Below are 17826 nucleotides of genomic sequence, written 5' to 3' on the forward strand. Positions count from 1 at the left end.
ACACATTTCAGAAAACAAGAGGGATAATTTGAGAGTCCATTATAATTTGCATGTGCTGCTGCAGGCCACCGAATCGCTATAATCTCGGTTAGTCTCGTGTCAACAACCTTGTCGTGGTACCTGAATGCACCAAACAGCAATGGTATTTGTTTTTTCATGAATTTTACTAAATATTTACAGTAACTTCAGTCTCTAACAATTCTCTTACAGCATAATATCTTACAAGGCTTGTGCTAAATATTATACATTCAGTGAACATTGCTGATCATTAAACATAACACATGTACAGGTCTGCATGCATAAAGGGTTGTATGAACTGAACTAGTTTATTTATATGGTCACTTTTAGAATGTTGACTTAATTTTTGTAGATCTGGTGGTGGGTAAATGGAGCGTTTGGTGACCAATAGTTTGTGGTTTATGTTTATACACCACTTAAGACAGTCTTTCAAACTTTAAAGCCACTTCATATTAAAGATTATAAAGATCGGGTTTCATTTCCTGAGTGATTGTGTGTGCGTTTACCACAAGAGACGGAGTTGGTGAGGCTAAAGCTTTTGAAAGGTCTCCCTGATGAGGATGAGGGGGGGGGGGTCACATTAAATACCACTTTCAGACATACAGAAGCCCCCTCTCTGCCCGCAGGGTTTGTGGGAATACAGAGTAAGCCTCACAATGCTTTACCCCAGAGAGGCCTCACCCCACTGGGCTACTGATGGCTGCACCTGGCCCCCCAAGCATGGCCTTCTGCAGAGCAGGATAAAACCACCCACGATCCACACATCACATAAACCAGCTGTCTATCCCACCTAATGTATACAAACGGGTTTCTTTGTGGACATTGTGAGTTATGTTCCTTGATTTGGGGTCATTGCCCCCTTCTGCGCTGGTTATGCGTGTTATGATATGTCATTTTTCAACCTATACAAGGAAAGGGGAGGGGGGGGGGGGGTCCACCATGCCTCCTTTTTTAGAAAAGATCACACAGAAATATTCACTCTCCCCTCTCACTCTTCTGATAGCAGCTACTCGACTGTTTCGTCAGTCAGTGGTGGAGGATTTATTTCTCTGTGTTGTGTTGTTACATATTCATTATACAAGTTTGGTTCCGGTGCTCCAAAGCTATTTTTTTTTCAGATGATCAGAGGTCAAACAGAACTTTAGATCAAACGAATGGTTACACCTTTTCATTGAGAAAAGTTCAGAGAGAATGTTCTTAACTCATAGTGGGATTCATTCTGAGGAGGAACACGTGGTGACAGCCGTAAACAGAGAATACTGGTGATTTTTTCCTTCTTTTTATTAAGCCAGAGTTAATACTTAATCAGGAATAAGTACACACCGCCACGTCGGTGCGTGAGGTGTGCAGCTCCCTCTGCGCCCGGACGGGTCCTCCCGCTCAACCCGCACGCGCAGCCTCCCCACAGGCTCGCACACGCACACACACGAACACGCGCACCCAAACACGCGCACACGCATATACACCGGAGCACTAAAACGAGGCAGGCCTGAAAACCCCACGGCAGCTTCAATTAGTGCTCCTCCGACGGATCCCCGGTGCGGACATTTTTCATTTTCCATCCCAGCCTCGTTGGGTTTTTTTTTCTCATGTGCCTTTTTGCGCATAGAGCCCGGGACGCTGCCGACGTGTGTTTGAGCGACCGCGCCGTTTCGGAGATGATGAAGACAAACGCCCGGTGAATGGGAGACGCACACGCGGAGGCACCGCTACCTCACGCCCGTTCCCACGCGCACGCTCAACCCTCCGCCGGCGAGGTTTGCGCAGCGGAGACCGGAGCCGGTGTCTCTGCGCTCAGCGGGGCCGGGCGCGCGTCGTCTGGGAGGAGGAGGAGGACGGAGGAGGATGGAGGCTTTTTTCACAGAGGTAAGCCATGAGAGGGGGGTGGAATATAGAGTTTAACAGCGTGATACTAGCCACGACACCTGCACCTACACTCGGCCTATAAGATGCTCTCGCTGCTTTTTCTTTTGATTTCCATCATTTCCTTTTTTCTTTTTTTTTTTGGTGACGGCAGGTGTTGCTTTGCGTCCGTCGACTGGCGCCATCGACTGGCAGTTCCTTACAAACCCCACAAGGACTGGGCCTGTGTCCGAACCGCATGCTTATGTGTCGCTTCCAAATAAACGCTTATTATTCCATTGTGACCGCAGAGCACCAGGGCCCGGCCGCCGGCTGCTTGTTGAACTCATTGCGAGCAGAGCTGCAGATAAATTGGCCAAACCAGAGCAGACACGGGCTTTTGCATTCATAAAGCTGGTCTCTCGGATTAAACCCAATCTGTTAACGGTGGGTCGTGCGCATTGACCCACAGCAGCAGCCCGCCGGAACCATGCTGCAGTTAAGACACCCCATTTCTGTGCTGGTGTTTAGTGCGCTGTCAATGGGATGGAGCAGGGATCTTTGGGTGGGTACGGGTCCTGCGAGGATTGAGGGGGGTGAAGGAGGAGGAGGGGTATTCGTGTGTGTGTGTGTGTGTGTGTGTGTGTGTGTGTGTGTGTGTGTGTGTGTGTGTGTGTGTGTGTGTGTGTGTGTGTACATCGATGGAAGCTGTAGCTGAGACAAATGGTTAACAACCGGTCCTGAATATAAATCAGTGGTTATTAATAAAGCTCATTGCGATCCTCTACTCACTCTACTCACTCGACGGGGGAGGGGGGACTAGTTTTCATCCTAGGATTCATCCAGCCTGCCTGACCGGTGTTCTATACATTTCTCTATATTTACATTCCTTCTTCCCTATAGTCTCTCTTCATCCTTTCATTTTTTGTGTGTTTTGTTCCACATTCACATGCATCCACGCAATCTCACCCTGCGCTGTCTTGTCCTCTGACTTTGATGCCAATATCCCTCCTCTCCAAGCTACTTATCGTCCCCCCTCTTAAGTTAATCGGATATGGGTTTAAATGTCTCTCACGTTGGCAGTGATGCCATGCTATGTGCTAGTGTGTGTGTGTGTGTGTGTGTGTGTGTGTGTGTGTGTGTGCGAGTGTGTGCAGGTATCTGTGTGGGTACAAGGGCCATGGTAAACACTCGCGTGTGAGGTCCTGGATTTGGCTGTTGCTGGACTAAAATACAGAGGTGTGAGCTGTTGAATCCTAATTATTTTCCTAATAATTTTAACAATAAAACAAAGGTCATGGAAACTGAATGATCAAACAGCTAGTGTGACCACCGTGTTTCCTGCTCCATTTACTATTAGTATGTGTGTAATATATTGATCCTAGCATTGATTCACAGACTACACATCCCCAACCCTGCTCCCCAAACCGGCACAGACTCTGAAAGCCCACGAGACCTGAAAATGGAGTGACTTATTGAGTTATGATGTGGAGGCCTGCAGTATAAACTGCATATCTGATATCCAGAAACCTGACTTCATTCAGTGGGGCGCTGAGTAAGCAATTCTCTTGTGAAGTGTCTGTCCAGCATCCATTCCTCTGCAATGTTTGTCTTCCATCGCTTTGTTCCTCCACTTGTCTCTGTCCTTTAAACGGGAAGGAGTGAACAGCTGACATCTCTCTCTCAATCCAGGCAGAAAACATGATAGCTGGCCGACCAGCCAAGCATGAAATGTCAGGTGGCGGCAGTGTAGCCTACTGTCTACTCCCTTTCCTATTCAAAGTACTTTGGTAATTTGGAATATAGTTGCAGTGACATTACGTGCCCTAAATACAAGACAAGGTTTTTCCTTTATGGCTATAAATATGAAAAAAGAGGATGGGACTCACTCAAGGTTATGCATTAAGGGCTAAATTCAAATGTCGTAAATTATTTTTATGTCCTGAAGCTTTTCTTACGGTGTGTGAGCAAGATGGGAGGCATTTTGTGTTTTTTTGTGTGTGTGATAGGTCTGTACTACAACCGCCATGGGCCGATAACAAGGATTAACAGGTTTGAATGTGGAAAGAACAGCTTCGACTGCTGCCGTGTTGTTATTACATCTGATTGTTTAATAGCTTCATTTTGTCTGTTCTTTCTTCAGTCCTCTCCTCTTCCCCCTCGTTGCTCTGGTTTGTCCCTGTCTGCATAACTGAACAGGCTGTAAAACAAGAAATGACCTCAAAGGCAATTTGCTGAGTGCCCACTACGTACCAACGTGGTAGAGCAATAAAAACGTTCCCTCACTGCGTTGACTGTTATCATGCAAAGAGCTGCATAATAATAATTATATGCATTCCATTCTGTGTTGGATATAAGCTGTGAAGAAAATCTCAAAGCAGCTTCTGTCTTTGAGCTTGACCTACGGATGATGTCATCTATTGGCAGTAAATCAATGCTGTCCTTTACTTTGTGCAATGCAAATTGTAATGTAAAAAGGGCAGGTTCGGGGGTGGGAAGGGAGCAGTCACTGGAGATGTGTGACCTATATTCGGCAGCTCCAAACACATTTGTTCTGCTCAGGAGCTGCATCAGCTTTACTTCTTTCTCGTTCCCTCCTCCTCTCCCTTCCCTCTGATGCCCCCTCTCTCTCTCTCTCTCTCTCTCTCTCTCTCTCTCTCTCTCTCCCTGCGGCCACTCACTTGGTGCTTCTCAGTCGGTTGGATCTCTTTCGATGCTGCTGTGTCTCCCTCCTTTTTGCGTCTTTCCTGCTGTGAATTTCCCCTCCTTCCTGCTCCCCCCCATGTCTCATTCTTTGGCTTGTGTAGGGGAGACTATAGCTGTGCTTCAGTCAAACAGCATTTGAAGCTGTTTTACTGTGAGGGAATAAAGCAACACCTCACAGAATCCTACTCTTCTTTGAAAAGAAGATAAAAAAATGCCATAAAAACTTCAACACAGCAAACGTTACAATGCGTATTTATTTTCTAGTCAAGAAGAAGAATTGGAGACCTGGATCCATTAAATGTTAAACGGTTTGATTGATTAAACTTACTGTGATTTACTTTCCTTATTGATTAATCTGTTAATTATTTCCTCTATTAATAGGTTTATTAATCAGATTGGAAAGTCAATATCCCCTTTTGGTTCAACCAACAGAACAAAACCAAAAATGGTCAGTTTAAACAATTAAAAAGTTACAACTGTTACATTTGTTGCCTTTTTGTTTGAAAGAAAAGACCTACAGTTTATGTATTGACACAATAGTTGTAGAGGTTTCATTTGAGATATTCTGAAACTAATTAATAATGTGTTACAAATAAATCATTTAATATAAAATCGCAATCTGAGGTTTCTTAGTTTGAGATTCATAATGTCATAAATTTTTATCACCGTTGTTTTATTTATTTTCTAAAAACAAACATCTCTTTCCACATTGAACAAAGCAAATGCATTCAACCAAAAATCCCAAATGCAACGTGAAATGAGATGAAACAGAGAACATATACATATGAAACTAAATAACACAGGACAACATATCCCACAATGCCCTGCAACTAAACACTTTCCCAGAGGAGAGAGGCTGTTTCCATGGTGCCCTGTTTCCACACTGTTGCCGTGGAGTCTTGTTGCTAGGGTGGGGGTGTGTGACTGTAGTTTAATCCAAGATCAGAGAGAATAGGATAATTAGCAGATTGCTCAAAACTGGCCTCTAAAAGAGGATTTACACACACACACACACAAACATTAACAGTTTCTGCTATGTGCTGAATATCCCTCTTCGTAATTTAGCAGTATGCTCTGATCGGGTTAACTTTGGACGAATCATTCATGTTTTGGAAATGAGGACAGGTCAAAATATTATCTAAAGCTTCTATGTATTCCAGAATAATAATAAAGCACCCAAACAGGGAACTTTTTTTTTTTTACCCTGTTGAATTTCATCTGTAATCCCTCTGGTTGACAGATGTGACTCATATAGGACAGGTGACACCCACCCTCACCCACCCGCACACATAAACACATGTTGTTCCTCTCCTTCCAGCCGCCGTAATCTGCTGAAAGCCTCGCTGGCCTGATTGTATTACCACCTTTAATGGAATACTACTGACACAGTTTCGGTCCCTGAAGCATCCCGGGCTGCAGTAGAGTAGACGGATCAGGGAGCTTCATCCCAGTGAAAAACGGCGAAAGAAGCGCTTCCCTTCATCACACACACACACACACACACACACACACACACACACACACACACACGTTAACCCACTTGGTGTACGATAGGCTCCATGACAGCCAATGCTTCTTACAGCGCTTTGGAACCAAAAGGGCACAGGAAGACCTTTACGGCCACTGACACCCTTCACAACACGCGTCCCTGTTTAAACGGACTATCGTGTGTTCCTCTGCATTTCACATCACACAAACTGTTTGCCCCGTGTCTTAGACAGCCTAAAACGGCAGAGGGCACAGAGATATTTGATCTTAAACTACTTTGCCCTTTTATACCTCAGGTTGTTCATTGTGATTCTACAACAACTAAAGCTCTTACGCTCCCCTTGAAGGCGTCTCTATGTGCTGTTTCTGTTTGTGTGCTTTTATTTAACCAGGTGTATCGTTCCCCAGCGAGTGGCTGTTGAGCATCCAGTTTGAAGTGGAAAACACTTGCATATGCCCGCGGACATTGATCCTGTGTTTAGGGATTGTTGGGGCGTGAGTGTCAAGTAAGGGGCCTTTGTTGGGTGGTTTTATCAATAAAGACTAATCCTCTGGGAATCATCAATGTCTGCAAAATTCCGTATTGGCCCTTGCCCTACGGTCAATTGTACTAGTTTACACGAGGAAACACGGTCCATTTCCTGTCTTCACCGTAGGTCAGAAGGTCTTTCTCCTCTTCTTGTTTCCTTGTTCTCATTCCATCCTCCACTATGCTGTGTCCCTTCTTAGGGTTGGTGGGTCAGAGGTCAGTGACTTTGTGAAAGAGGGCTTTGTCTGTGTGGAAAGGTCTAGGAGGAGCACGCTTCCTCTGACCCTGAGCCCCCCCCCCCTCCCATCCTCAACACACACACCCACACAGATGCCAAGCATTGTTGATTCACCTGAGTGGAAAGTCCAGATGTTACAGTCTTTGTCTCCCATTAAACACATCTGTGACATCTGACATCTGTTTACCCATGCACGCTCATCATACATTCATACATACATGTGAGGGTCAAGGGTCAGGTAATGCTTAGAGAGTAGTTTGTACTGTATGTTTTACCAACAAATTGGAAGTCAAAGGGGTTTGTAGTTCCAAAAAGCTGGCTGGACCTGAAAGAGAGACGTGTGCACAATCCCAGACAGTCTCTCCATCTAAAGTAACAAAGTGGGGCACTAATGGTTGTTTAAAGAATTAAACAAGAGTGCTACAGAGACAAGCTTCAATGTGGGATTATTGCTGAGCACATATTTTAGTCTAGCGACAGTCAACTATGAACAACGGACTGCGGTAGCTCGGCATACTACACCTTCTTTAATTGTAACTCCGATTCCACCAGATCGGCTTAGACCTGCGCTCTAGTCAGTCGGGGGTCCAGCTCTTTTCGTAACCAAATACACGTTTTCTTACTGGTTGCTTAATTTCATTCTCCGCGTGTGTGTGTGTCTGTGATCCAGGGGGCCCGGGTTTGGGTCAAGGAGAAGGAGCAGCTGGTTCCTGCCACGGTCAACTCCTGTGGAGATGGAACGCTCGTCGTCACAACTGACTATGGAGAGGTAAGAAACCTCACCTCTGACGTTTTAAAGGCCGTCTTATCATTATCTGTGTTGTTAAAATGTCCCGTTTCCACAGAGCCAAAGAAATAAAAAGTGCCTTTTAATCATAGTTGAGTTTTATAATCTTAGCAAAAAGCAAACCAACAAACAGGAACAGGTTGCACTGCACGCTGCTTTAATAACCCTCTTCTGTCCTCAACTTTTGTTAAAAAAAAGGCTAATTTATTTATTTGTAGGGGACTGTTTTTAGTTAACAGCATGAGCAAATTGCAAAAACCATTAAACTATGGACGAGAAGTAAACACTGTCAGCGTGAGATTAAATCTGAGTGAAAACCGCTGGATTTGCTGGTAATGCGTCATCTGGACGGGTCGGAGTGAAGGTGAAGCAGCTGTGCAGGTTCATCCTCTCCTGTGTGGATCGGTAGAATCTCCTGCTCATGGTGCTCTACTTTCCTGCCCCACTTCCTTCACCCGCCTCCTCATACTATATATGCAAAATTCATCTCTGACACACATTCCGCCTCAGGAGGGGAGCTAGAATACACGGAGAGCATTATGGAAGCAGAAATGCACATTGCAGGATGTCAGATGTCCAGAGAGCTCGTAGGAGTTCTAAATGAAAGAGCCGGGCGACGGCTCCAGCCCTCCGTCAGCGAACCTCCCTCCAAAATAATGTAATTGAATGTTTAAATCCCTTCATGAGTGTGTGTGTGTTTGCGTGTGCCCAACTAATCTGTATCAGAGCAACATGCGCACGTTGGATTTAATGTTTTTTTGATGGCTGACGTGTTTGGCACACACACAATAACATGCGCTCCAGTTGGCAGCGTTTGGATGGAGCTAATAATAGACTTGGTTCTTTGGCACCAACTCAAGAGTCTCAATCCTCCCTTTTTACCCCCAAAGAAATTCCACATCAAGGCTCTCGTTCACAGATGTACAATGGATTCGTGTTTGGCCTCCAAGACACAAAATGGCTCGATGTTTTAGCCGTTTCGCCGCTTGTGATCGAGGATACAGCGGGAAAGGAAAAGGACATTCGCAAAATGGGATTGTTCATAGGAGCAGGCATCCTCTTTGCTCAGGATTATACATGTATTTAACCTCCCCGGCCCCGTTAGCGCCTCCCTCCACCCTCCCTATGTGCCAGCAGTTGGCGTTTAACTGTTAGCTCTGCAGGAGGTGGTGAATATTTGATAGAGAATCAGCAGGATGGGTCCTTTACACTGTTACAACAGGATCTGATCCTCCCAAACAGAGCCAGGCGTCTCAGCACCCCCTGTTGCTTTGCCCCTGGCTCCCACGATGATACACAGAGGTTTGGATTCCAAAATATCAAGAAGCCTCCTGAACCCTCGAGGCATTTTAAGAGACGCTGTCATAGGGGCTGGTAGGAAAACAAAGGTGCAAAGTGTAAATGCATTTAGCTATTTTTTGGAGGTTTGTTTAAGATTTACTTTCCTTTCTCATGTTTTGCTCCCAGCTGCCTCTCGTGTTCTGTAGTCTAGAGACCCTGACCCAGTTCACCACATTAACAATTGTGGGTCACAAAGGCTGTGGCTGCAAAACGGCAAGCCTTCATATCAAATTAGCACAACTCCCAGGGGTAGATGTGCAAGTCTTTACATCATTCATATATATTTTTATGAGTGAGTTTTCATTAAACAGATAATATCTTGCAAACTGAATTAATTCAAATAACTGTGAGTAATGTTTTTGAGGATTTATTCTCTCGTCTAATGCAATATGTGATTAGATAGATCATAGACTATTAAGAAAAAGTCCAACATCCAATATAGTTGAGCATTTCTCCAGTGGCCACATCTCCACGTTTTCCGCACCATAATGTTTCAACCCAATCATGGAGGGCTGTTCCCTCAGCAGACTATGGAGAAGCACAGTGCGCTGGACACAACAAACTGAAAGAACATCTTGAATGTCTTGCTCCGTTCTTTGACGGATCGGAGCTTCGTGGAAAAAGAGTCGACTTATCTCCTTCTTGTACACAGCGTGCATCTTGGTTCTCCTGTTCAGTCTGTTGGTGATCAAGACGCACAGGAACTCGTGTCAAGATGCCAAGATTTGTACTGTAAGATTTGTACTGTGCTAACCATATTTTAGTTGAAAATGTAACTTGACAGTGGACACAAATTTGAAATGGTAACACTGTTTCTAACTTGAAAACAACTGCAATGTTGAAGAGTTGCATTTCAACTCTGAAAGGCTTTCAATCTTTAAGCTTATTCCTCGGCCTGTATCTGCATCGTTCTTTCTGTCGCTACCTTGAGACAAATCAGCCGATAAAACAAGAGCTAAAACCAATCTTGTTGGATATGTAAAAACCTTGATACACAAACACATTATCCAAAAACCCTTATCTGATTACATCAGATTAGAAAAAATTTGAATGGACCTATAAAACTGGGTCAGCAAATGAGTGGATATAGATAAATATAGAGCACATACACGGTATTAAGATATAAGGAATGAACATATTGATGATTGAAAAACTAGAGGTGATGATAAAACAGGGCTGCAAATGAAATGTGTTTATGGATCTAAGTAAAGCAGAGAAAAATGATGATCGGTTGATTAATTGACGGAACCAGAATCCTTGTTAATGAAAGTTCATATTTCTATCTATATAACCAAAAATATTTGGAAAATTCTGTGCCTGCCAGAACCTTCCTGATATTGTTGCCATGGATACAGGACAGAGTTAGCATGAGTCTCATACTTACTTACGCAGTATTAGCAATGTCTCAATCTATGGCTTTTTTGGTCACATTTTAACCCACGCAAGAATGAACCAGTCATGAGGAAATATGTTGGTTCAGACAGAAGTAACACACACCTGCATCCAGTCATGGACCGTGTGTGTTATGTGACCTGGTTTTCAGTAGCTAGCGTGAAAGCAGCAGCGTGAGCTCACGCAAGCACAGAAAATGCTGCAGGGAATCCTTACTGCTCGTGCACACACAAAATGACAACGGACTTAGACGCGCACACACAGAAAATCTGGATTTTCTTCTGATTTGGCACATAAACAGGTTACACTATCCCTGTCTCTCTGCAGAGTCCCTTATCTGTGGAAAAGGAAGCAGGGATCTGCCTGGGTGGAAAGGGGGGGCCGGTTGACACATTTGAATGGACGATGATATATGGAAGGTGGTGAAATAATGCTTTGGGCAAAGAGGGCTTTGACGGGGGTTTAAGCTTGTTTTTAACCTCTTCTTCCAAATCCAATGTACCAGATCAGAAAAAGATACAAAAGGGGAATGATGTTACATTACTCATTTTATCACACAATCATGCAAACGTCGCAGGATCCAGAGAGCTCACAAATATCTTTCCGGCCTTTAAGTTACGCGTTCCATATCTTGAAAGTACCAGCAGCTATGGGTGAACTGGAGGTGTGTGTGAAGACAGGGAGAGGGGACTGTTAGTATTTCTTCATTGAAAGAATTAAACTGATTTGTTCTTTGTCTCCCGACTGGCATTTGAATCGGTTAAAGTCAGTCCTGACATCCTATCATCTGCCATGTATTTCTTTTAAAGCGCCTACCCTTTTCCAAAAAAAGATTCCTTCTCAGCGTCTGTAATAAACCATCTGATCTGACCGGTCAGGTTAGGTAGGGTGCACTTTTAGAGGTGCAACACAAGGACTTAATGTTTATTATTGAGGGAATTGAGGGGAAACAGCTCGGTGCTGTTAAATAAAAAATGATTAGCAAATTGATGAATAAAGGATTTCACAGAACTTGACGTAGAGGTGCTAAATTTCATTTTCTGAAATTCATCAAAGGGTGCAAACATTACAAACAGTGTTGACGGAGCCAACGGTGTTTAGCAGAAGGGCAACCGGGGGTGGGTGTTGTGCTTCTATGATGATGCTATCACGGCGCGTTGTCAGCGGTTACTGCCGTATGAGAGCACTGACGAGCTGCATCAATTAGCTACACCTCTACCCCGGTCATCTACATAATCACAGGACAGATAAACAACACACACAATAAGGGGGTGGAACTTCCTTCTGTGCTCAAGTGCTCAGAATTACTCTATTTTTGCTTAACAAATAGTTTTATATGTCTATAGTAATGCTCCTAATTATGAATTCAGTGCATTAAACTTCCATAACTTTTATGAGACATTTCCTTTGTTTGACAGTATGCAATATTTGTCATTTCAAAAGGTCCAATGCAGTAATCAGCTCTTGTAGCAAGCCCAAAAGAGCTCACTATAGCACACGGGTTTAAGGAAAAAGGGACTTTCCCAGCATTTCTCACTGCAGCGGCTCCTTCTGCTGCGTTGATCTGAGGCGTAGGATCATGAGAAATACCTCCTCCATGTTCCCCGATCCTAAAATGAGACGTGCAGGTCAACCAGATGTGTTCCAAGGTCAGTGAGGAGAGCTGCAGGTGACCATAGTGGACTACTGTGTGACACTGAATATAGGTCTGCACAGTATATAGGTCACTGTGCCCGCAGCTCTCTTTACCTCCATGCGCTATCTTTATCTCTGTGGTCCTTTCTCCCCCTCACTTTGGCTGCTGCTAATATGTGAAGTCAGATGAAGAGGCTTGCCTCCCCTGGCTCTCCTCCTGAATCATGCAAAGCAGTTTGAGACATCAGAGGGCTTTACAGGAAGGATACGTACCGTGTGTGTGAAAGTACATTCGCATGAGCAAAGCCGGTTTGCACTGCAGTCATTTTCCAACGAGAACCAACCAACCAACCAACCAAAAAGGTTGAGAGCGAATTCAGGGCTATCAAAGTATCCGAATTTGAAAAGAAAACATGATTATAGTGGCCAAAGAGAAGGAAGAATGAAATGAATCCCAAGACAATCACGCTCTACATCACTCTCATTCTGTCACAACCAGCGGCAGAAGCAGGACTCAAATGCATATCAAAGAATAAAGGCTTTATTCTAATTACCAGACACAAACAAAATACCTCCAGACGCCTCACAAAGACATTCAGGAACGAAATTCAAGGACACAACAAGGGACCAGAGACACACATGGCTTATATACACTGGGAAGGTGCAGGTGATTGGACACAGGTGGAAACAATCAGGGACACGGCAAACGATCACAGGGGAAGACAGGAAGTGAAGCTAAAGGACACAAGAGGCAGGAAACTACAAAATAAAACAGGACACGGACCCACACAGTGACAGACTCTCTCTCTCTCTCCCTTTCAGGCTCCGTCAGGCTCCGTCAGTCTCTCTGTCTTAATGTTTTTCTCTCACCAATCAGTTGTCTTTACGTCTCCCATGATGAATTATTGACTATGAGGCATCCCATCTTGGACTCTCTGGGTAAAACGTATGCACATGTGTGTCTTCACATAGAGTATAGTTTGTCTGTGTATATCTTAATGTGCACCAAGAAGCATAGAATGTCTTTTAAGACCCACCAGAGGGCAATGAAAGAGGAATATAGAGATGTTAGCAAACCTTTTAAGTCACTGACATACTTTATCACTTCGCAGCTTCCCTCCTCCCTGTGAATGATCTAAATCCGGGTTCCCCAATGGTTTGTGAGTGGAACGTCTGCTTATCTGCTGTTAAATGCCTTCCGCTGTTAAAAGCAGCTTTGGCATGATAAGTTATTGGAAAAACCTGAACTGCAGCAAAGGCATTTATTTGCTTTGATCTTATAGTTTAATGTCCTGTTTCTTTTCAAAAGAGATCATCATTGGAGAAACGATTTTAAACATCAAATTCCTTTTACTTTCAATTCATCATGACTTCTACGCACTTGAAAATAGTTCTTTAATGTATTTTGTGACTCTGGAAAGAGATTTCTTAACAGAGAAAATAACCTTGGCAATGGTTATCCTCTGAGAACAAACGTTGAGAGTTTTAGATTATGGAAATAAATGTGGAGGTGCATTTTGCAAACCAAGACCAAAGCTCCCATTTTAGTTGTCCAAGTGTCCTTCTTCCCTTTAAGACATGTGGTGATATATAAAAAGGAGTGGTGTGAGGTTGAGATGTGGGAGAATCAGCGCGGGGTAAATTAATGAAGGGCGGGACGGTGTGAGGGTGGAAGGGATCGGGAGAACAGAGAGAGATGAGAGAGGGGGGGAAGGGATTCAAGAGGAGCAACATTCAAAGGGAAAGTGAGACGGTTGAGTCGAAGAAGAGATGTCTGACACATGAAAGAAAGCAGAGAGCGAGAGTGGCAGAGAGAAAAATAATAGGGAGAGAAAATGAAGAGGAAAGCGGAATAAAGCGAAATTAAGAATAAATTGCGGGCTAGTTTTACCCACTGGTATTGACCCACAGCTGTAGCACTCATGCAAGTAAGTAATTATTCACGGGCAGCAACACGTCACTGCCTTTAAGTACCACGTTTTTAAAAAGGTGAAGACGCATTGAGTCCAGTGGACGGGGTCATAGTGAGGAGAGTCAGCTGCATGAGTTATGTTCCCTCTAATGGAGGACGAGGGGTAATTGGGTCATTTCATCACAGCTGAGTGAGTGGGCAAAGGTTGATGACTGTGGGTTAGACTGTTTTCAACAGCTACCAAAAATACCGATATACAGACGATTGGTGCAAAACACACATCGTTATTTCGTCAAACCCAAACAGCGATTTTGTCTTCACGTGCAGACTGTGCAGTGGAACACGACTTACTGCAGTGAAATAGGCGTATTTAAGAACAAGATGTCTGAACGCCTACAGCGTGCCCCTACCATAAACCAACACATCTGTTACATTAACACACATGAACCCCACACACACATACCGTATGCAAACACACACAGAGCGGAGGCTGGCTGCGAGACTGAGCTGACATTAACGTCCCAGTTCTGTGAGGCCGTCGTTTCTATTCTTACTCAAGTTGATTTTGCTGGTAGAATGGCTTTGATCATCTGCGTGTGTGTGTGTGTGTGTGTGTGTGTGTGTGTGTGTGTGTGTGTGCGTGCGTGTGTGTGTGTGTGTGGAATACAAGCGAGAAAGATCTTGTGTATGTGTGTGTGTGTGTGTATGGTGGACACCAATACACACACCAGGCTGCAATTCACCTGTGATGTCCTGCCGGATCAGATCTGTTACCCTGTCTCCTTCTTCCCCACCTGCCTTGTCCCCTGCTCTCCAGTTGCCATGGCGATGAATGGCACAGAAGAGATAGGGGGTCTGGCTCTGCCCAAAGCTAGAAAAAAATGCCAACCAGCACTTGATCATTGACTACATTATATCTACATAATATCTTCAAAATACATCAAAATCAGTATTGACAGGAAGCGGTCTAGACAAACAGAAAACCAGCAATAGTCTTACGTTGCCAGAACCATGTAGAGCCTTTTTTGTAAAGTGTGTGTGGATGACTTTGACCAATTTAAAATCTCTTGACTCAAGTGGGCAGATGTACAGATAAGCGACAGTCTGTACGTCTCGTTGTCTTCCAGGTGCTGTACCTGCAGCAGGCGGAGGTCACCAGGGAGCGGGTGTGCGCTATGCACCAGTCCAGCATCGACGGGGTGGAGGATATGTCAGCACTTGCTGAGCTGCACGAGGCCGCCATCATGCACAACCTGTACCAGCGCTACCAGAAGGACAACATCTACGTAAGTGCATGCAGATGAGGGGAAGTGTGCATGTGTGTGTATTCTGTGTGCACAAAGTTTACGTCTTGGTGTCGTCCAGCGACATTAACATGCATGAAGCTTTTAGAAGGGAAACACTTATCATCTTATCAGACACATTTGAGTGAAATAGGAGAAGAGGGAAGCTTATTGAGAGACCAAAACACTAAACTCTAATTCATATTTTAACCCGAGATTAAACAAAATGCACACACAATAGACTGGTAATAAATGGTAACCCACTAAAAGTAACAAATACACACAAAAACACTAGTTGATTTTGTATATAAATAGTGTAGCATAAAATGTTTCATTGTCTTCTCAGATCCAGCAACCGACTCAATAATCCCAATATAAATGAATTGCTTTTATTATTTGCTTTTTTGTTTTTGTCTGTAATGAATAGAAGCATTAGCTCAGGCCCATAAAACTCCCTTACCTTGTTGACTTTAACTGATCAACGTGCTGGATCCTTCTCATCAACCGACTCGGGGGGATCGGAGATCCTGACGCTTGCCACGGGGAATTCATTATTGATGACATGAAAAAAACAATAATACCTGGTTGTGGTCACAAGATGGATATTGAAGTAAACTTAAATATGTCAATTTTGATAATGTTCATAGCATGTTGAAAGTCAGACATCTGGAAGCCCTGAAACCGTGAAAGATTACCAGACAACAGACCAATAACAGGCTGCCCCCGTGTGACCTAATCTAGATGATGAAATATTGTCCATACATGGATTTCCCTTAAGCTGATCATAAGAACTTACCCTGTGTGTGGCTTCAGCTGTCTGTGTTGCTGTGTGCTCATGTGTATTAATGTGTATACGTGTCCTTTGGCACACTTTCATAGGAAAGTACACACAAAGCTCAGACAGGGTAGCGTGACATGACGGAAGACCTGCTGACTGGAGTTTTTTTAAATTTTAGTCCAGAGAGATACAAAGCGAGTGACTGTTGAAGCGCAAATAATTCAACATTGAAATCCAGCCACCCTCCTTTTATCGCTTGGATGCATGTTAAATGTGCATGTTTGAAACAGAGTGAAGTGGGAGAAAAAAGAAAATAAACAAAAACAAAACAAAAGACAAAGCTAAATTGTTGCCTCTTTGCTCTTTTCAGACTAATATCGGCAGTATCCTGGCAGCTGTCAACCCCTACAAGCAGATCGCAGGTCTGTACGACCCAGAGAGGGTGGACCTGTACTCTAAGCACCACATAGGGGAGCTCCCACCGCACATCTTTGCTGTGGCCAATGAATGCTACCGCTGCATCTGGAAACGCCACGACAGCCAATGTGTCCTCATCAGGTGAGTTTCAGGCATGGAGGAGGGAATTTATTTATGATTTAACCTTCTGGTTTAACTTCAATTCAGACTTTGTCCATCTGTGAGTCTCCCAAGCCACCAGTCAAACCGTTTATTACATTCTGTTTCACGGGGGGACTGAGCAGCCTAAACATCCATTAGGCCAAAGGGAAATTCTGTATTTAGAAAATACAATTCCTACTGTCCTACTTACCCAGGGTTGTGCATGCATTTTTTAAATGTCTTTGTAAAGGTACACTTAGAAAGTGTGTCCAAACTTTCGACTGGTACTTTGTATCTGCCTTATTTTCTTTACCATAGCTTAGCATGCAGACTTAATCTTAAATAACAAATATTGAGGATGTAATAGAGGTTGAATCTGCCTTGACAGTGGAATCAATAACTGGAATTGCTTGATTGTAATAACAAAATACCACTGGGTGAAGTTATTGGTTCCTGGCCTGCTTGGCTAATCTGATAACATGCTCACACATCTCATCAGGATTGTAACAACATTCAGACTCAGTCTATTTTCATATCCTGATTGATAGACTAGGAGTTAATGCAATATCTATCGGACCTTTATATCAATTAGACAGCCGGACCAGTTGAGGGACGCGGCGTATTTCATTAAATTGTGTGTGTGTGTGTGTGTGTGTGTGTGTGTGTGTACCTCAGTGGTGAATCAGGGGCTGGAAAAACAGAGAGCACCAAACTGTTGCTTCAGTTCCTGTCGGTGATGAGTCAGAACTCAGCTGGGACTCCTCCATCGGAGAAAAGTACACGGGTGGAGCAGGCCATTGTACAGAGCAGGTACCGAGGAGCAAAATCAATTTCTCGTTCCTTTTCCGTTATTGAAAGAACTGTTTAAAAGTATTTTGGGACAAGTCCCTGTGGAGTCTAAAGTAATTCACATACAAATGTCATTTTTTGTAAAATAAAATATCAAGGACTGAGAACCATATCACAAGTTTTAATTTGTACAAATATTTATATTGGGTGCGATTAAACTATGGCGGTTCTCCATAGATAAGTTAGAGAATAATCTTGTTTTGGCGGAACATGTAATGAAGGGCCCTCACAGACCTTGCTGGGTGAATTATATTCTATACAGCTGCATACAGCATAACATGTAATGCACTAACTGCAGGTTTTTTACTCTCTGTGCAGTCCGATCATGGAAGCATTTGGAAATGCTAAAACCGTTTACAACAACAACTCCAGTCGCTTTGGGAAATTCATCCAACTTCACTTCTCTGAGGGCGGCAACATCCAAGGAGGCTGCGTCATTGACTGTATCCTCATATTTATGTACAAAATAT

General features: G+C 43.7%; 1 protein-coding gene across 1 annotated transcript in view; it reads left to right on the forward strand.

The window, feature by feature from the left end:
- Window positions 1-1442: 1442 nt before the first annotated feature.
- Window positions 1443-17826, forward strand: part of myo10l1 (myosin X, like 1) — a 33931-nt gene continuing 17547 nt past the window's right edge. Inside the window, exons 1-6 of the mRNA XM_040199672.2 lie at window positions 1443-1884; window positions 7492-7590; window positions 15016-15174; window positions 16320-16507; window positions 17183-17317; window positions 17675-17799. Of these exons, the coding sequence (XP_040055606.2) occupies window positions 1864-1884; window positions 7492-7590; window positions 15016-15174; window positions 16320-16507; window positions 17183-17317; window positions 17675-17799 (727 nt within the window). The 5' untranslated portion in view covers window positions 1443-1863. The remainder of the gene's footprint in view (window positions 1885-7491; window positions 7591-15015; window positions 15175-16319; window positions 16508-17182; window positions 17318-17674; window positions 17800-17826) is intronic.

Source organism: Gasterosteus aculeatus, chromosome 15 (assembly GCF_964276395.1).
Source record: "Gasterosteus aculeatus chromosome 15, fGasAcu3.hap1.1, whole genome shotgun sequence".
Lineage (NCBI taxonomy): Eukaryota > Metazoa > Chordata > Actinopteri > Perciformes > Gasterosteidae > Gasterosteus > Gasterosteus aculeatus.